The following is a 17,002-nucleotide window of genomic DNA, read 5'->3' as shown; positions in this document are numbered from 1 at the left end:
CCTTTTTACTGTAACTTTTGATGCGTGTAATTGTCTTGAACCAAAATGCATAATTACATAGGCAACATCTTGTCTGCACACTCATATTATAATGCGTGTGTGTTTATGTATGTGTATGCTTACAGCCATATGCTGTGTCGCTCCCATTCCAGGAAATATTCTGAATTAGTCATTGCAGTTCTCTACACGGTTGCTTTGTGTACCAACATTAGAGGTTTAAACAATAGTCATGGAAAGGTTTTCTTTTGTATCAGACATAACGATCCGTTGAAACTTTGTACTTAGTCAGGTTTCATCCTTTAGAACAGGCAAAACTATTTTTTTCATGACCTTTTACTATTCTTCCTATTTGTTATGTATTTTCAGTAGTATATTGTGTGTGCGTGCGGTAGTGTACTTACTATCTACTACGTTTCCTTTGAAAATTCAGACGATGTAAAGCAAGTGGCAAATCAAGTATTATTAATAGCATACATTGATTTGAATGTACATCTTTTTTAGATTTGTATCGTGGTTCTCTATTTTCATTTCAAGATGAAAATACTTTCAGTGAATTCGACCTTTAAATCGTTTTCTTCTCTAACATTGAGTTCACTTTCATCCATTCCGCATTCTTACTTTCAACTCTAATTCTTATGAATGAGTGGAATAAACTATTGTGATGCAAACATTAAAAATTATAATTTATATTTATTTCAGATATGAATGTTTTTGTTATGAATGAATGAATTTCTCCGTAACGAGTAAAATAAAAACAAAAGTGCAACATGATTGTAGTTCATTTGTGATGCAATGAAAATATAGCACTGATTCATTTTGTCAGTTTCATATTGCAAATACCCAAGATTTATTCTCGATTCGACTTCGTCTATACGAATCATAATTGCCGGTTGAATATGTCACGTTTACCTTAATATTCATTCTTCCTGTTCTTTTTTTATTCTTTAAATATTTTTAACCCTTTTGAACCTACATTAAATTTATATTTCATGTCTATGCAAAGTACGCTGACTGCCTTTCTATATTCAGAATGTAGAATTAAAAAGAATAGATTTATATGAAAGCAAATTTTTCTGTATTTGAATATTTATTCAGACGCCCTACATATTAAATTCTGATTGCAGAAGGAAACGTTTAAATAAAACATTGTTTTCTAAACACAGTACATTCTGTTCTCTTCCAAATTCATACCATATATATTGTCGGATAGTTTTCGAAACATCTCTGGCTAAGTGGCGAGCCTACAAACAGTGTAGAGGTGGACAAAGGGGGGTTTGTGATAGGTCGTGGGTGGAGATGACGTCAGCATCTCACTTGCTGATTGGTGCCTTTGGGAGTTTCGTTTCGCTCCCAAGCTACAAATGCATAATAGGGAGAGATGTTACGAAAATACTCTGCCTCTATTTGTTACTTTTTCACAGTAGATGGAGCTCATTTAGCCACAAGTTGTAACTTACCAAGTGTCGCACACTCTAATTCCATCACTGCAAGACCATAGACTTTATATTTACATCACTGAAAGGGATATTAGATCAGGAAGAAACGCATATATCTTATGAAGTCGACTTTATTTACAAAAGTATACATAAAACTATACAAAAATTTACTCATGCATTCACCACAAACATAAAGAGCCGTAATCATACATCCTTTTTGCATTGATAACCCACACCTACCATACCCTTGCAATATTTGTCAGATATAGCTGAGATTCCTTGTTGTACGTACGCGGTATGTTGCACAGAAGCAGACTAGTAAGGGCCTCCAAGACCATTTCCGCTACGACCGTAACCTCCTTCGGGATCCTCGTAGCGGATGTCTGGCCTGTAACCAGAGTCATCGGCTTCGTAGGTGACAATTTGGGTTCTGCCATCGGGGAGCAGGACTCTGTACTCTCCCTGGGCAGCCTCGTACTCTCTGCTCTCCTGGTGGCCGAATTCAAGACCGGAGTACTGGTCGTTGATGTCGTAGGTGAACTCATACTGGGCAGGCTCCTGAAAATAAAAGTTCATGTAGTCTTGCTTGTTTTCATCTTCGTCCTCCACTATATAATGGAACGCATGTAGGCCGAGTTTTTGTTTTTAAGTCCACTTTATGCACAGATGGCTAATTAGGACTGGATCTACAGTTGAAAGTGTGATCCGAAGCACTATGTACCTCCACCGGGTATCGAATTGGTATTGAGTGTACATATGAATAATAGTGTACTAAAACCAATCACAAGGTATTCGTTCTTTACCTGGTTCAAGACAAGGAAAGAGCCTTTGAAATTTTCCGATGACGTCAGCAACGACCCGAGCCATCTGTTGTCAAAGCAACGATCATAGCTATTCCTCTTTAAGCAGACCAATTCAAGTAACATTAATAATATTAATTGTATTTCTTTCAACTTTATGTTCATTATCTTAAATCTCGAAGGTACTATTTGAGCTGCTCTCAAGTTAAGAAAAGTAGTAGGCTATTTAAAATTGTTGTACAGTCACGGACACTTCTGTGTTGTAACAGTCCAATTAACTTTAAATGGAATTGTCACACCCAAGAAGTGTCCATGACTGTACTTGAATTTCAACAGTGTGAACTTACGGATACAGCATCTTCATCGAAACTTCCTCCTCGTCCTCGTGCATAGCCGTTGGAACCACCTCCAGGGGCGCCGTACCTTGAGGAAGGAGCCGGGGCGCCGTAGCGGGCTGAAGGGGCGCGGTTAGAAGCGCCACCAAACCGTGCAACTGGGATTGGAGCTGGAGGTCCATAAGAATCGGAAGGAGAGGAATAAGACGCCGAGAGTCCACTCGGAGCACCGTAAGTCGAGGATGGCGACGAGGCGGCATGTCTCGAAGACTGACCTCCGAAACCACCACCATTGCGGCCTCTGGAAGATGCCCCGGAGTATCCGAAACGGATGGACACCTTGGCTGCTGGGGGACCGCTTGGTGCAGCGGCTCCTCCTCGGCCACCACCGAAACCGCCACCGAAACCGGGAGCTCCGTACTCTTGGGATGGTCCGGCGAAGCGAGCGGAGGTGATGGATGGTGCGCCGTATTGCGATGACGGTGCCTGTCTTGAGTAGCTGTTGGATCCTCTGGATGATGGTGGGAGGTATTGGTTGCCGACTGGCGGCTCGGCCACGACGAGCGCGACGAGAGCGAAGATTGCCAAGAGCTGGAAAATTAATTGACAATAATGTTTGTACATGCTAAGTACAGTCACCGGCAATAAAAGCGGGACACTTAGATCCTGAAATACTCGCTTCCGTACATGGCGCTATGTATGTTGCCTAACTTTACGGCGATGAGTAGATTATAATAGCAAATGTTTAAACCTTAGTTCTGCCACTGCCATAGAGTTAGGCAACGCACATAACGTTATGCAGGAAGCGAGTATTTCAGGATGTAGGTGTCTAATTTTTATTGCCGGTGAGTGTACATTTTTGTGCAATAACATTGCTACAATTAAAGGTCAGTAAATCGAAGAATTCAAAAGCCTTACCTTTTTCACCAATCAAAACTTGAATTGTTCCAGGAACAATACGGTCTGTTGTAGCTCATGACTAGACCTCGGATTTCAGGTTTTTAACCTATTTTTTCCTTTACAGGTATCTAAGAAATAATAAGTTATGTCAGCGTTTCGTTTAAAAACGTAACAGGGCCTCCCTGATGGTGCAGTGATAGCGTCTTCGCCTTGTAATGAAGGTTTCCCGGATTCAATACCCGGTGGAGGCATATAGTTGTTCGGATCCCACTTTAAACTGTAGGTCCAGTCCCGAATAGCGTCACTGGGCATAAAGTGGACCTAAAACACCAATCAATCAATCAATCAATCAATCAATTAAAAAACGTAACAACTGATGAAGTTTTATAGTGCCTAAAAAACCTATTTTGCTTGTTAGAACCTATTTTAGGTATATGCGCCTAAATCAAGCCTTTTTTTTAGGTTTTTATATATTTTTAAAGGTTTTACAGGATTTTTATGTCACACAGAGGCATTTGCTTTGTTTCGTCGCGAGAAAAGTCAATGGCGAATGTGTTTGAAACGTACTCTTTGTCGATTTCCCTTCCTCGAAGTCCATGGTGATTTTTCAAAGCTCTAAACAAAGCAAAATGGCTGGTGCCACTGTTACCTGTACAATTCAAAGAGGTCTCACTTTCGCGTCACTTCGGTGCTTTGTGGCCTTCACGCCTTGTAAGCTAATATTTCAGCATTGAAGTTTGCACCACTGACTATGTTTTTGTTGAAAGATTATTTTCTGAACATAAGATGATCCTCAAATACAAAATTCCGGAGTTTGACTGTGGATAACATGAAAAAATATTGTTGCCTAACTATACGGCGAAGAGTGGATTTTAATATCAAATTTCCAATGGTAAGTTCTGCCATTGCGGTAGGGTTAAGCAACACACATAACGTTATGCAAGATAGTGTGTATTTCAGGATATAAGTGTCCCATTTTCATTGCCGGTGACTATACCTAATCAGCATTTTTCTGGAACTTTGAACTATTTTAAGTTTTTTTGAACCTACTTCAGGATTGTTTCGAGCCTAATCCTAAGATTTTTAGGACCTATTTTATGATTTTTAGAGCCTATTTTAGGAACCTAAAGCACACTTTTTAGAACCTAAAAATCCGGGATCTACTCATGACTGATAGACACTTTATTTAAGCGTAATGCTATCTCAGAATACAAGCCAATCATTGTTATAGCTTCTGCATGCTGGATGTTCTTGCAATATCTTCACTGCATTCTAAACGCTGTCCCAGGAATCAATAAAGCAAGGGAACGAAAACAAGTCCTCTACGCAAGTAGTGACTCGGAGGACTCGACCAATGAACGCGTGATAGAAGGTATTGGATGTAAGTGGCAATGCTATTGCAGCTTCCAACTGCTTCGCTCCGCCCACTCGCTTTTTCACCTTCTCTACTGTTATGCGCAGACTACTGGGACAGACCGTAGTACAATTATAAACTAGTGGAAATGTTATGCTAGCTAGAATTTAACAATCACCCTTAGCACATCATCCCTAGAGAATTATTTAGCATTTTCTAGAATGAGTTGGGATATTTGCGATCTTCTAATGAAAGGAAAATTAACTGGTATATTGCGAGTATTATATATAAAAACAACACAATTTGAAATGGGTTCACCATTGCACAAAGAATCAAAGTAGCAAAATGGATATTCAGTAACCAAAGTAGCATCCACACTAACATTACGAAGCAGTAAATTAATGTCCCCGCCCAGGCAAAGTATGAAAAATCTTATAGCTACTCAAATAAAAATATATGAATATTAATACAATAATGCAGGAGTGTGTTAAAGTTGATTTTTTTTTAGGTTTGTTATTTATCGTGGCTTTTCTGTCACTTTGGGCTAATCGTGGCGATTAGGATGATTGATGCTATGATGAAATTGATCAAGGGACACACTCAGAAAACGCCCATGCCAGGTCGGGCTTCGAACCCCGGACTCCTTGTATCATAGGCGCTGTGCTAACCACTCCGGCACTGTGATAAACTTGGAATTTGGAAGCTGTCATTAAATAGAATTAAATACAGATTCATAAATAGTTTTTCAGCTAATGCAGTGGTGAACTGCCTCAGTTTCCTGCTTAGAGTATTCGACTAACAATCGTGAATAACCTGCCAGGGATTATCGTCGCAGTTAACCTCGTGGAGTAGAATACCGACATTAATATAACACAGTGCTTAGAAGGCCAAGAAAGATTTCCCCTATGGCATTACTACATCATCTCATTGTAATCGAAGGATTCCGGGTTTGATACACGGTGATGGCAGAAAGTAGCTCATCTCACACTTTCAACTGTGGGTTCAATCAGAAATTTGTTTATCTGTGCATATACGATTGATTGATTGATTTAGTTTATTTTACTTCGCGTTTTGTGTCTCTTGGCTAATTTGCGAAGATGGGGATGAGTGATGAAATGATGAAATTGATGAATGGACATTCACAAACAACCAAGCCCGAGCGGGATTCGAACCCGGGACCCTTGGCGTCGCAGCGCGATGTGCATACACGAAACTCTTACTGTAAGGCTAGGAAGAGTGTCTGTTGATACCCATTCATTGGGAACATTACCCTGCCTACATTCTGAGCGGATTCTTGTACTTGTAAGTAGAAGGCCCAAAAATGTTTTTTTCGATGAGTGTGTGTGTAGGTGTGTGTCGACAAATTTAATTACACATGTATTGTCGTTAATTTTTACTTTAGATGTACTGCTTATAATGGGGGGTATGGTAAAATTGATTATATAGTTGTAGCCTGTAAGGTGCTATCTTAACGTATTGTATTACATTTCTTTGTTTCAAGTATTCAATATGCCGGAAACGAGCAATAAATTCAGTACTCAATATGAGATGATTCAGCCAAAAAGAGCAATTAAAATATGGTGCTAATTCCAATGAAGGCATGTTGGCTTCTGATTATTTATACGATACCAATTTGTAAAATATTTGATTTTACCTATATATTCACCCGCACACCTACCTTTGTGTCAAAATAGTGAAAAGTCATCAGTTTTACCTGAGTAGTTATATTCACGTTTACAGACACGTAAACAATACTAAGAGATATTTTGTGTTCTACTGAAAATGAAGGAATTGTGAGAGAATTTACTGCTGCTTCTCATTTGTGAATACATTGAAATATTCATTGGGTTTGACTTGATATTTGTTCCCTGCCACTTTTGACTAGCTTCAGCGATGAGGATGAGTGATATGATGAAATTGATGAAGGGACACTCACAATGAACACCCATGCCTAGGCCGGGATTCGAACCCGGGACTCCTGGCGTCGTGCTAACCAGTACACCACAGAGATACGCAACTATTCGTTGGGATGTGCAGCTTTGATAAGTCTGTGTATAATTTACAAAATAGGGTGATATGGAATTGTGTGTACCGCCAATATTTGGATGACAGTTCTATTTGTGACGGAGTGGCAGCTGGATGTTCGAATAGAATTTCTCTTCCATTATCTGTTTCATTACTTCATCACTCATCTTTGTGCTTGTGATTAACTTAGAGGTGCAGAAAAGTGCCGTAAACTAATCTAAAATAGTCACATTTGTCCTATAGAAACTTAGGGGTCCCGGGTTCGATACCCGTTGGAGGCACAAGTGGTTCGGATCCCACTTTAAACTGTAGGTCCAGTCCCGATTAGCCTTACTGTGCATAAAGTGGACTTAAAACACCAAATCAATCAATCAATCCTATAGAAACTTAGAAAGCAACTTATTAGTCTTTAAGAGGCATTCAGAAAATATTGGTCTACGTTCTAGGCTGGTTAACTAGGGCAGATGTCTTGTTTTCTCGGATCAAAGAATTGAAACGTGGAGTGCAAAGCTGATTCCTGGAATAGAAGTCTCACGCTTCCTTTGCCGACATCGCGGCCCAGTGGTTGTCGCAGCGCGCTACGACGCCACTGGGGTCGAATCCCGGTTAAGACGTGGATGTTTGTGTTTGTCCTCGATGGAGAAGAAGAGAATTGATGTATAAGATAAATCAGAAAGAGAATGACGGAAGAAACTAGAGCTTAGCTGTTTTCCTTTATATAAAAAAGTGGTTATCACATCGACGCCAGAGATCCCGGGTTCATATTCCTGCCTGGGCATGGTTTTTCTTTTCTGGGTGTTCTTTCATCAATTGCATCACATCACCATCATCTTCGCCATTAGCCAAAAGTAGCAGAAAAGCGAAGTGGAATAAACCCAAGCAAACAATTGCGCTTCTTTTCTCAGTCAAATTGACCAGAGTTGAGAAGCTACACTGCAAAAATTCTGGTGCAAAGTTAATCAGCAGAGAAAATGTCTAGTGGATATTTTCTCAGTAAATACACGAGAAGGGAATCTGCACTGTAAAAAGTGTGTTGTGTGGCCGTGCAAATGTCCAGACTTGGTGGAACAGAACACCTCTCTTAGTGCTGACGCTTCAGCGGCGTTCTTTGGTGTCTTGGTGCACCAATGGCTGTTAAGTAAGAGCCCCGCAACATTGGATCAGGTGTTGTGTTACGCTAATTGTGGTGGCTACTGAGTTGCCATTACTTTTGGTGTAACACATTGTTCAGTGTGTAGGACTTACCCTCATTGCTGCGGTGGTTCTAGATCCAATGAAGGCTTGTCGGTTTCTGATAACTCCTGTCTCTTCGGGGATCCTTTTATACCCATCCGCTCTGGTTTTGGCACGCGCAGTTTGTGTACATATTGTATGTGGGAGAGCAAGAAAGTGGCAGAAAAACAATAACATCTGGAGCAGATGGATCACGAACCGAACGGTATGTAACGTCCTTAAAGTGAGAGTTGCATCATCGGCTGCCGGGCAAGCCAACTATGGTTGCTTTCTTCTTCGCCGAATGGTCCAATTCCTCCCACTCCGCCACACCAATCAGAAGGACTCATCCTGGACTTGCCTTCACGCAATCGTGGTTTTTTCTTATGTATTCTTCCAATCCCAGCATCTTCCAATACCTGTCAGACTAGTATGCAATCAAAAGTGGATTATTCGTCACTCACTGTTGAACTCGCATTGCACAAAACACGCTCTTTTTATCCACAGAGATAGAACCAAGCTAACAGTTCTTCTCTGGGTCAGTGCAAGTAGAACCATATTAATCTATTGGGAAAGAGAAAACGGTGACAACTTTTAAAGTCATGCTTGTTTACATGTAACTTAGTAACGTTCCAAACATGGGATGTCTTACGGTAACCCGAATGGGGAAAGGTCAAGAGGTTACAATGAGATAGGTATAAAGTGGATTCAAAACTGTTCGAATACCATTCACCTTAAGATATTATACGATTCTCAATTTCACATTCCTGATATCCTATGTAAATACATTAATTTTATTCATTTTGGACCTAACACAGATTTTGAATTAGGTGCTTAATACAACGCGCTACGAGGCCAGTGGTCCCGGGTTCGAATCACAGCCTGGGGCCTTGGTGTTCTTTGTGAGTGTCGCTTCCTAAATTTCATCATCCTCATTTTGGTGATTAGCCAAAAGTTGCAGAAAAGTGACGTAAAATAAAAAATAAGTTTCAATGGATCACAGATACATTTTCAAGGACTTTATATACCGGGTGTCCCAGAAGTCTTTCCCTGATTACAAACTTTATTCATATCCGCTATATGCAAGGTAGAGATGTGAAAGTGGTGCCAAAATGTTGGAAAACTAACCAAGTCTTTTTGTTGCAGGTTTGAGTTTCGTGGCTGTAGTGTAGCAGTGTTAGTGCCCAGAAAACCGGAAATGTTCACAAATCAGGAAAAAGCTCAGCATGTTCTCTGGTATCACGAGACCCGGTCACCAATAACAGTGCAGAGGAACTTTCAAATGTACAGAATTCTTTCGTCTAGAATATCTGCCATCAATAAGTTGGTATTTAAAAATGGAATTTATCTTCATTCCCAAATCCTGTCAAGTCCAAGAAACATTGTATCGAAAGATGTCAAGAGCATTAATTCCGGATTTCTTGGCACTGACACTGCTACACTACAGCCACATTACTGAAACATGCAACAAATAAACTTGGTTAGTTTTCCAACATTTTGGCACCACTTTCACATCTCTACATTGCATATAGCGGATATGAATTAAGTTTTTAATCAGGGAAAGACTTCTGGGACACCCGGTATTTCATCGTAACGTTTTTGTATATCCTTATATTGGGGCAAACATCTACCTTAATATTTTAGATTTTGCTCATAATTTCATCTACTTATATACACAATTGTGATGGTACTGTTGGTAGGGGTTCTGACTGACACGCGAGATACCTGGATACATTTTCAGGTGGGTGATATCAGGTAGTATTTTCCCCTTAATCATAAGCAGCTCTGGGACTCACTCGTCCTCTCATCATTGACTTTCTGATGGCGACCCTGGCGACTGTTGTGTCATCTCTGATATATCCGAGATTGGGAAAGTCAGGAGCCCTACCTCAATGCCCTCATGGTACGGTGCAATGCTTAGGGGAGATAACTTTACATTTATCTTTTATTTTCCACCGCTATACATTAAAAACCCGCTATTCGAAAGCTGTTTTACAGACAGCCATCACGGTTTATAGACACGTCGTTATACACACGTAGTTGATTCATTGACTTATGTGGGAAGAAAATGCAACATTTTTAAATGTAGGGTATCCTTCCCAAAAATCGCCGCTACATTAATGTGTTACTACTGGCAAACTAAATACGTTCACTTCGTTATTTGTCCCTGTGGAGGCATGTATATTTATGTTGGAATAAATGTCTGTTTCAACGGAGTAACACAGAATTTCAATTCTGTGCTCTTTGTCGGCATTCGCTTCGTCTTTTACTATGCCTCAAAGGAATAAAAATTACATTAACCCATTGAATGATTTGGTTTATTTTACTTCGTTTTCTGCCACTTTTGGCTAATCGCGAAGACTGATGATATGACGAAATTAATAAATAGACACTCACTAAGAACAACCATACCCAGGCCGGGATTCGAACCCGGGACACCTGGCGTCGTAGAGCGCTGTACTAACCACTCCGCGATCCCGGTATATCATGCATGCACATGATTTCACGGAGGGAAGACATTTAATAGTAGTGTCAAAATAGTTACACAGTGCATTTAAATTTGCTTTTCCTTAGTTACCCTTGCAAATTATTATTTAAAATTTATAAACCTAAGGTAACATCATTTTTAAGGACTTCGTTCCAAGAGAAATAAATATAAGTGGAGCAGCACATTTTATTGGAACAGTTATTAATATACGAATCATTGTAATATCAATAGAACGAGTACTCTTGTCTGTATGGTCCGTAGTAGTCCAGTACTGAATTTTTTTTAGTACTCCTATGATTTCCATTATTACCCGTACTAATATGCTGACCACACTATTTTTACCCCCCGCTGAAAAATCGGTTAGGCTTAATTTTTTTAAAATATATTGCTATTAACGTATTATTATTATTATTTATTAAAGTATGTATCACAAAAATCATATATAATAAAGAATAAATTAAATATGACCTCCCATTCTCTAATTTTTTATTCATTACAATCTCGTTATAACTTACATAATGTTCCTGATACCTTCTGATCAACCTTTGATGTTAGTCCAACGCTGAAATTGAAGAATGCCAGAAGTACTTATCAGAAGAAGATGAACCAGTCTTCTTGAGAACAGCTTTATTCTTCACCAACCGTTCATAAAACTCCACGAAAAACCTACCCCACATATCTGATACAAAGAGCAAGATTTGTCTTTTGTGTTTGTATGAAGACGCAGGGATTTAAAGTCATGTTAGAGGTCCGTATTGTCAGTCCAGTTCTTTTTCCACAGTGTTGCAATGGCACTAGTTTATAAAATCCATCAACATTTTTTTAAGCTTGAAATGTGTCTCAAATTTAGACTTGGGTTTTCAAGCTAACTCCTATACTGTTATAAAACGGGTGGTATTTTAATAATATCGACCTGACGACAAGGACATACTTCTGAAACGGGACTGTCCCGATCAAAACGGGAAGTAGAAATCAAGAATTAACTATAGAATTACACGACGTTAAATAAATATAAAGATTTTTTAAGCCAATAGGAATGATTTCAATGCATATTTTATTGAAAGTAAAATGAAGTGACAGCCTGACCGTTGTGGAACAAGGCGTGATCAGGTCACCATAAGGTCACAAAGCAGAGAACCTTATTACCATTCAGCAACACGAGCGAGGAAGATGTCCGTGTATATGTTACATAACATGTGTAGCACAAGGGCGACTGTTCTGTTTACTTTTACTGACATGCTTAAGCACTTAATATCATGCAGGGCACTCGAAACAAAAGTTACATACGGTTTCCATCCGCGCACACGCCATGTCAGGGCACTTGAGAACTTGTCTGATATGTAGATCAGCTTCGGTGGGAGGAGGATGAGAATTAAAAGAAGCATCCTTCTTTTTTTCTCCCTAATTGAGATGCGGCTAATGCAAAACCCGAAGGCGTAACCATAAATTTTGTATAGGTTGATGTGTTACGTCAGTGGTCCTCGTGATGATTTTTTCTTCAAGTTATTGCATTCATTGCCTTCTTCATGTCGATGACATCCAGATCAAGATTGAAGATACAAGCTAATTTTTAGAAACGTTACATGCTCGCTTCGAATGTAAAATTCAGTCGAATAATATGGGAAAGTAGATTCGGAGATGTGAGCCTGACAAGCTAGTTAACTCATGAACACTTGAGTGCAACAAATATGTACTCCGTGTTTGTTCATCTCTATCCTGTAAGGTATTTTGTGTTCCGTAACCACCATCTGGCGAAAGTTAAGTAGTGATGGATTTCTTTATACTAGACGAAATTCCTGATCGAATTTACCTTAAGAGATGAGAAGGGTCCATGGGTGGAGGGGGACCTACAAGGAAACTTTCTCAAATTTTCACGGGTCAGGGGGTCCCGCTCCAAATACAAATGAGTTAATAATTACCACACTATTTACCATGACTTACAGGACATCTATGCTTCAGGAAAAGTTCCAATTTCATGAATTCAAATGATCTTTTTTAAATACACACAAGCAAAATACTAAGTTTTTCTGTGCAACTTAAATATAAATGTTCTATTAATTTCTGAACCATCGAATATATTTATTTATTGCACTCAACAGGAATTTCCTTCTTACAGAGTCCATAAATGTAGTGAATACAGTTACATAGCTTTCTGTGTACCTGGGTATACGTTTGTGGTCATTGTGTTAATAGTGGCTTTACTGAGTTCCATTAGGTTCATAGAAAATATGTCAATGGTCTTATTCTTGTTTAGAAATTGATTGTAACTGGTGCCGCAAAACGTTAGAATTGTGCTTCTGTGTACATTCCCCAAACGGAATGATCTGTTTTAGTTAGACCTTGTTCACTGTGCACCTGATTTTCCCTCTGAAAACACTAAAGCTGTTGACTAAGTCAGTCTTTATTTACATAAAAAACACTACACTATATACGTGTATAGTGTAGTGTTGTTTACATGTAAGTTAAGGCTGCCTATACACGTGTATGGTGCAGTGTTTATATGCATATAAAGACTGCCTTAGTCAGCAGCTTTAGTGCTTTTTTTTTCTAAAATGAAAAAAAGGCGTTACGTTACCATTGGATATTTTTCTTTGTTTATAAAATTGTCTAAGAACTGAAATTTTCTCACAAAGTAACTAATTTATAAAATATCACTCTTATTTTCTTCAATGTTCGAGTTAAAATAAATTGGTTAGTTTAAAAATTCCAATAATATTAATTTATACAAATAGATCTAGAATGACTGTGGATGTATTGAATACTTACGTGACCTTTGCTTTGAATACTTTCAAGTTCTACATTTAATTTATTGTAAGAACCATAACGAGCTCAGATTTTTTTAAAAAATGAAGTTCAACAGAAATAAGTAATAAAAAGAAGGATCGTTTTAAAATTACCATGACTGCCTCATAAATTAAACTTAGTATTTTTAAGAGAAATAATTTTTTTTTTTAAATAATATTTTTCTTTTGAATTTCTGTTTTTAAAAAAACTCAACTGTAATAAAACAAAATTAATATATATCCTCTCACTTACTAGAAATCATTTTGTAAGTGCACTTACCACATTTTTGTTTCCTTTGCAGAGATGTTCCACAGTGTTCCACAGGAAAGAAATGTAAGTACCCAAAATCTTCAATTATGTATGTACCATTGCTTGATACTAAAAAAACTTTAGACTGATTTAAATTTTTATTATAATTTCCTTTACATCTGTTTCATAACATCAATACTTTATGACCACTTATTATCTACTATTACGAGGAGCGATTTGTTATACATTGTAGACGATGAAGACAAAAAGTTGGTCCGAACTGAAGATATGCCAGTTGTAATATGTCATGCTCATTTGAAGAGAGTATTGTAGATAGGTATTGTCCATTTGTGTATTAAATTTCTAACCAAAATTACTTGCTTGCATACTTGCTAACTAATCGCCATGGTTTGTCCCAAAGATATTGACATTCTCGAAATTATAGACAGTGAACAAGATAATTATGGAGCTTTGTACGACGGTACGAAATAACCCGTTTAAAAAAAAAACGGATGTGACGCTGTTAGAAAGAAAATGGTAAACTGGTGTTAATCCCGCATTAATTGAACATCCGGGTTATTTTCTTTCACTTAAACATTACTTCGCCGTCATCCATTCACCTAGATTTAGTGGACAAATGTTTCACGCAAAAATAACTGCACATACCATACATTGGTTGTACTTATATTGGACTTTAATTTATGCGAACATAAGCAGGAAGAAAACATTACATCAATAAGAAGTATATGTTTTCTTTGACGATCATTTCAATGATTGAGTTTGCGTAATTCTTGCAGAATATTTGCGTCATGTGAGTATATCGAAGTCGCATAACCAACACAAACCTTCCACCTGTCCTTATCAAGGTAAATTCAATACAATCGTAACATTCTTACAATTTTCTTTCTGGTCCACGTCAATTGTACTTCCACATTCGCCTTGGCCTTGCTACAAGCTTTTACTATACGTCTTTCCAATAAGATCCTCTAAACTCTCAACGTGAACAGTTATGTTGTTCCAAACCGGTAACTAATATGAACTCCCACTTAAGAGTAAGTCACTAAAGAAAATCGAAGCTAACGTTTGATATTCTGCGTTGTTGAAGTACGTAGACTTGTATCCTAGACCCTAAATTATACTGACTTATAACTTAGTGGTTTCAAACGAATTTAAATTTTGTTAGGCGGTTAACTTCGACCGAGTACTATCAACGCAACTTTAACAAATACACTGAAAATATCGTCTTGTTTCCCTTGTACGTAGCCGTACAAACTGTCATAACCTTACTGTGGATCTCTATATGCTAAACACGACTCTACTTCTAGAAGACATTACTGAAATTGTCCTCCCAGTATTCAGAGTATAACGTCGCCTACTCATGCCTTGATATTGAAACTGTAATTTATATGAATGAATATATATATGCGTGTGATCGAAACTGAGACAGGAGAATGTTTTTCTATTACATGTTTATTTGGATATAATAACACCATAGTCTATTGCGGAATCTGTTATTGTTTTGACTGGCTTGAGAACTTAATGTGATTTTCAATATGCAGACAGTTGAATGTCTCTGTTACGAAATGTCTACATGTCCAATGTCTAATATAAAAAAAAAGAAGATCGTCTCACTGTAAATTTCTCTCAGATTCCCTGCCTCGCGGCTCTGTATTGTCCTCTACCTGGATAGCCTACAAACCAGAGAAGCTTCTAGATCAAGGTAATGCTAAAAACAATTGAGAATCGTGTCGAGCGTGCTGTAGGGCTAATGGCGAATATGCATAAATATATTTTTTTGCTCCAGTTTTTCTTTTGTCCTAGTAATGGCACGTTATAGCAAGATGGATGAGGAGGATTGCATTGGTCAGAGAGGAGAGAGAGAGATGTCAGAGTGCCATTGTGTGTTTACCCTTGACTCAAGTGCAGCTGTTGAGAAAATTCCTTTTGTTGATGGGGCCAGCCTTCGAACATCCAACAAGAAGACACGAGGAATATTTGAAGGGAAAGTAAAGAAAACACATTCGGAATACTGTGTTTATGCTCCTCATGTAATTGCACAAATGCAATTACTGAATAAACACCTGAAGTTACTCTCTAATTGACTCCGCTCAGGCGCTTCAGTGAATATGTAATCCCGAATTGCAAACAAATTTGCTGGAGTACATCTGAATGCATAATAAGCCCCGATTATGTCTGGTACATAGTGAAATTATATAACATTGTGATGATTGTCTGCGTACCAGAATTCCAGATAAGGTTCCTAACACATTGCTTTGAGGAAGAGATTTATGGAGTCTGAAACAAATGGACTGTAATGGCATATTCTCCTTGATAGATTATGATAGAAGGTGAACTCCTAACTTTGTTCTCTTTCGATTTGTACCATTTATTTCGTTGGAGCCAGGAATCCCGAGTTCGAATCCTGGCCTGGGCATGGATGTTTGTCAGTGTATATTAATCAATTTCATCATATCATCACTCATCCCCATCTCTGCAAATTAGCCAAAAGTGGCACAAAAAACGAAGTGAAGTAAAGCAAATAAATCAATCAATCTTTCTTTGGAATTAATCTGTATCTTGCTCTCTCAATCAGTTTTTCTTTCAATATTTCTGCAACTACCTAACAAAATCGTCAGAAATATAAATATGTATTGTTCAGAATACTTTAAGAGTGCTTCACGTAACGAACCATACTAAATGTAGTCGTATGGAATGTTAAGTAACACTCATAATAATTATAAGATTCCAAAAACTTCAATATCTGATGTTAGCGACGGTTATCTTTTATCAATGTTTTAATGGCGTACATTCTTTCTGCATAGTTATAAAAGTGTCTTTAGAGTTTGGAGTAACGGCGACTCTAAAGCATATATCCTAGACGTATTTATAATTTTTTAAAAATATTCATGTATTACATATGGAACGATTGATAAATTTTGGTAAATTTCTTTATTATTCAAATTACTTTTCGATAGCCCTCGTATAAATTCTTTTGTAGTCGAATCTTTTTGAATGTATATTTTATGCTTGTTAAAATTTGTAACGCAGTTTCAGCCAAGCGAAAAGAACGCAAAGCAAGTTGAAGCTTGCATTCTTTTTCTTTACTTTCTTATCAACAATGAGTTATTTTTCGTTCGGCGCTGCGCGGTTCTGTAAGTAAATTTTGCTGCATTGTGTTTCTCGATATGCCTTTTTCGAAGGGGTAATTGTTGAAAGCTAAAAATAACTTTACTTATGTCTAAATCTTTTGTTCAGGGAATAGAATTGCGCAATCCAGCGAGTATATATACCAGCCGTTTCGCTGGCAAAATAATCAGTTGATCAGTATATTCCGGAATATTTAGGTGATTAAATCGCTTGTCGAGGTCCAGGGCTGGGAGAATACGGGCGTTGTGTGGGGAGTGGCTGGTCAGCTCTCC

General features: G+C 38.1%; 1 protein-coding gene across 1 annotated transcript in view; it reads right to left on the bottom strand.

Moving 5' to 3' along the window:
• Nucleotides 1-1,668: 1,668 nt before the first annotated feature.
• LOC145978752 (uncharacterized) overlaps nt 1,669-17,002 on the bottom strand; it is a 56,009-nt gene continuing 40,675 nt past the window's right edge. The window contains exons 7-9 of the mRNA XM_083111562.1: nt 8,096-8,300; nt 2,584-3,162; nt 1,669-1,994 (exon numbers count right to left, since the gene is read on the bottom strand). Coding sequence (XP_082967688.1) covers nt 1,752-1,994; nt 2,584-3,162; nt 8,096-8,300 — 1,027 coding nt within the window. The 3' untranslated portion in view covers nt 1,669-1,751. The remainder of the gene's footprint in view (nt 1,995-2,583; nt 3,163-8,095; nt 8,301-17,002) is intronic.

Source organism: Lepisma saccharinum, chromosome 25 (assembly GCF_977018435.1).
Source record: "Lepisma saccharinum chromosome 25, izLepSacc3.1, whole genome shotgun sequence".
Lineage (NCBI taxonomy): Eukaryota > Metazoa > Arthropoda > Insecta > Zygentoma > Lepismatidae > Lepisma > Lepisma saccharinum.
The sequence above is the reverse complement of the archived record's forward strand: the minus strand, read 5'-3'. Positions and strand labels throughout refer to the sequence as shown.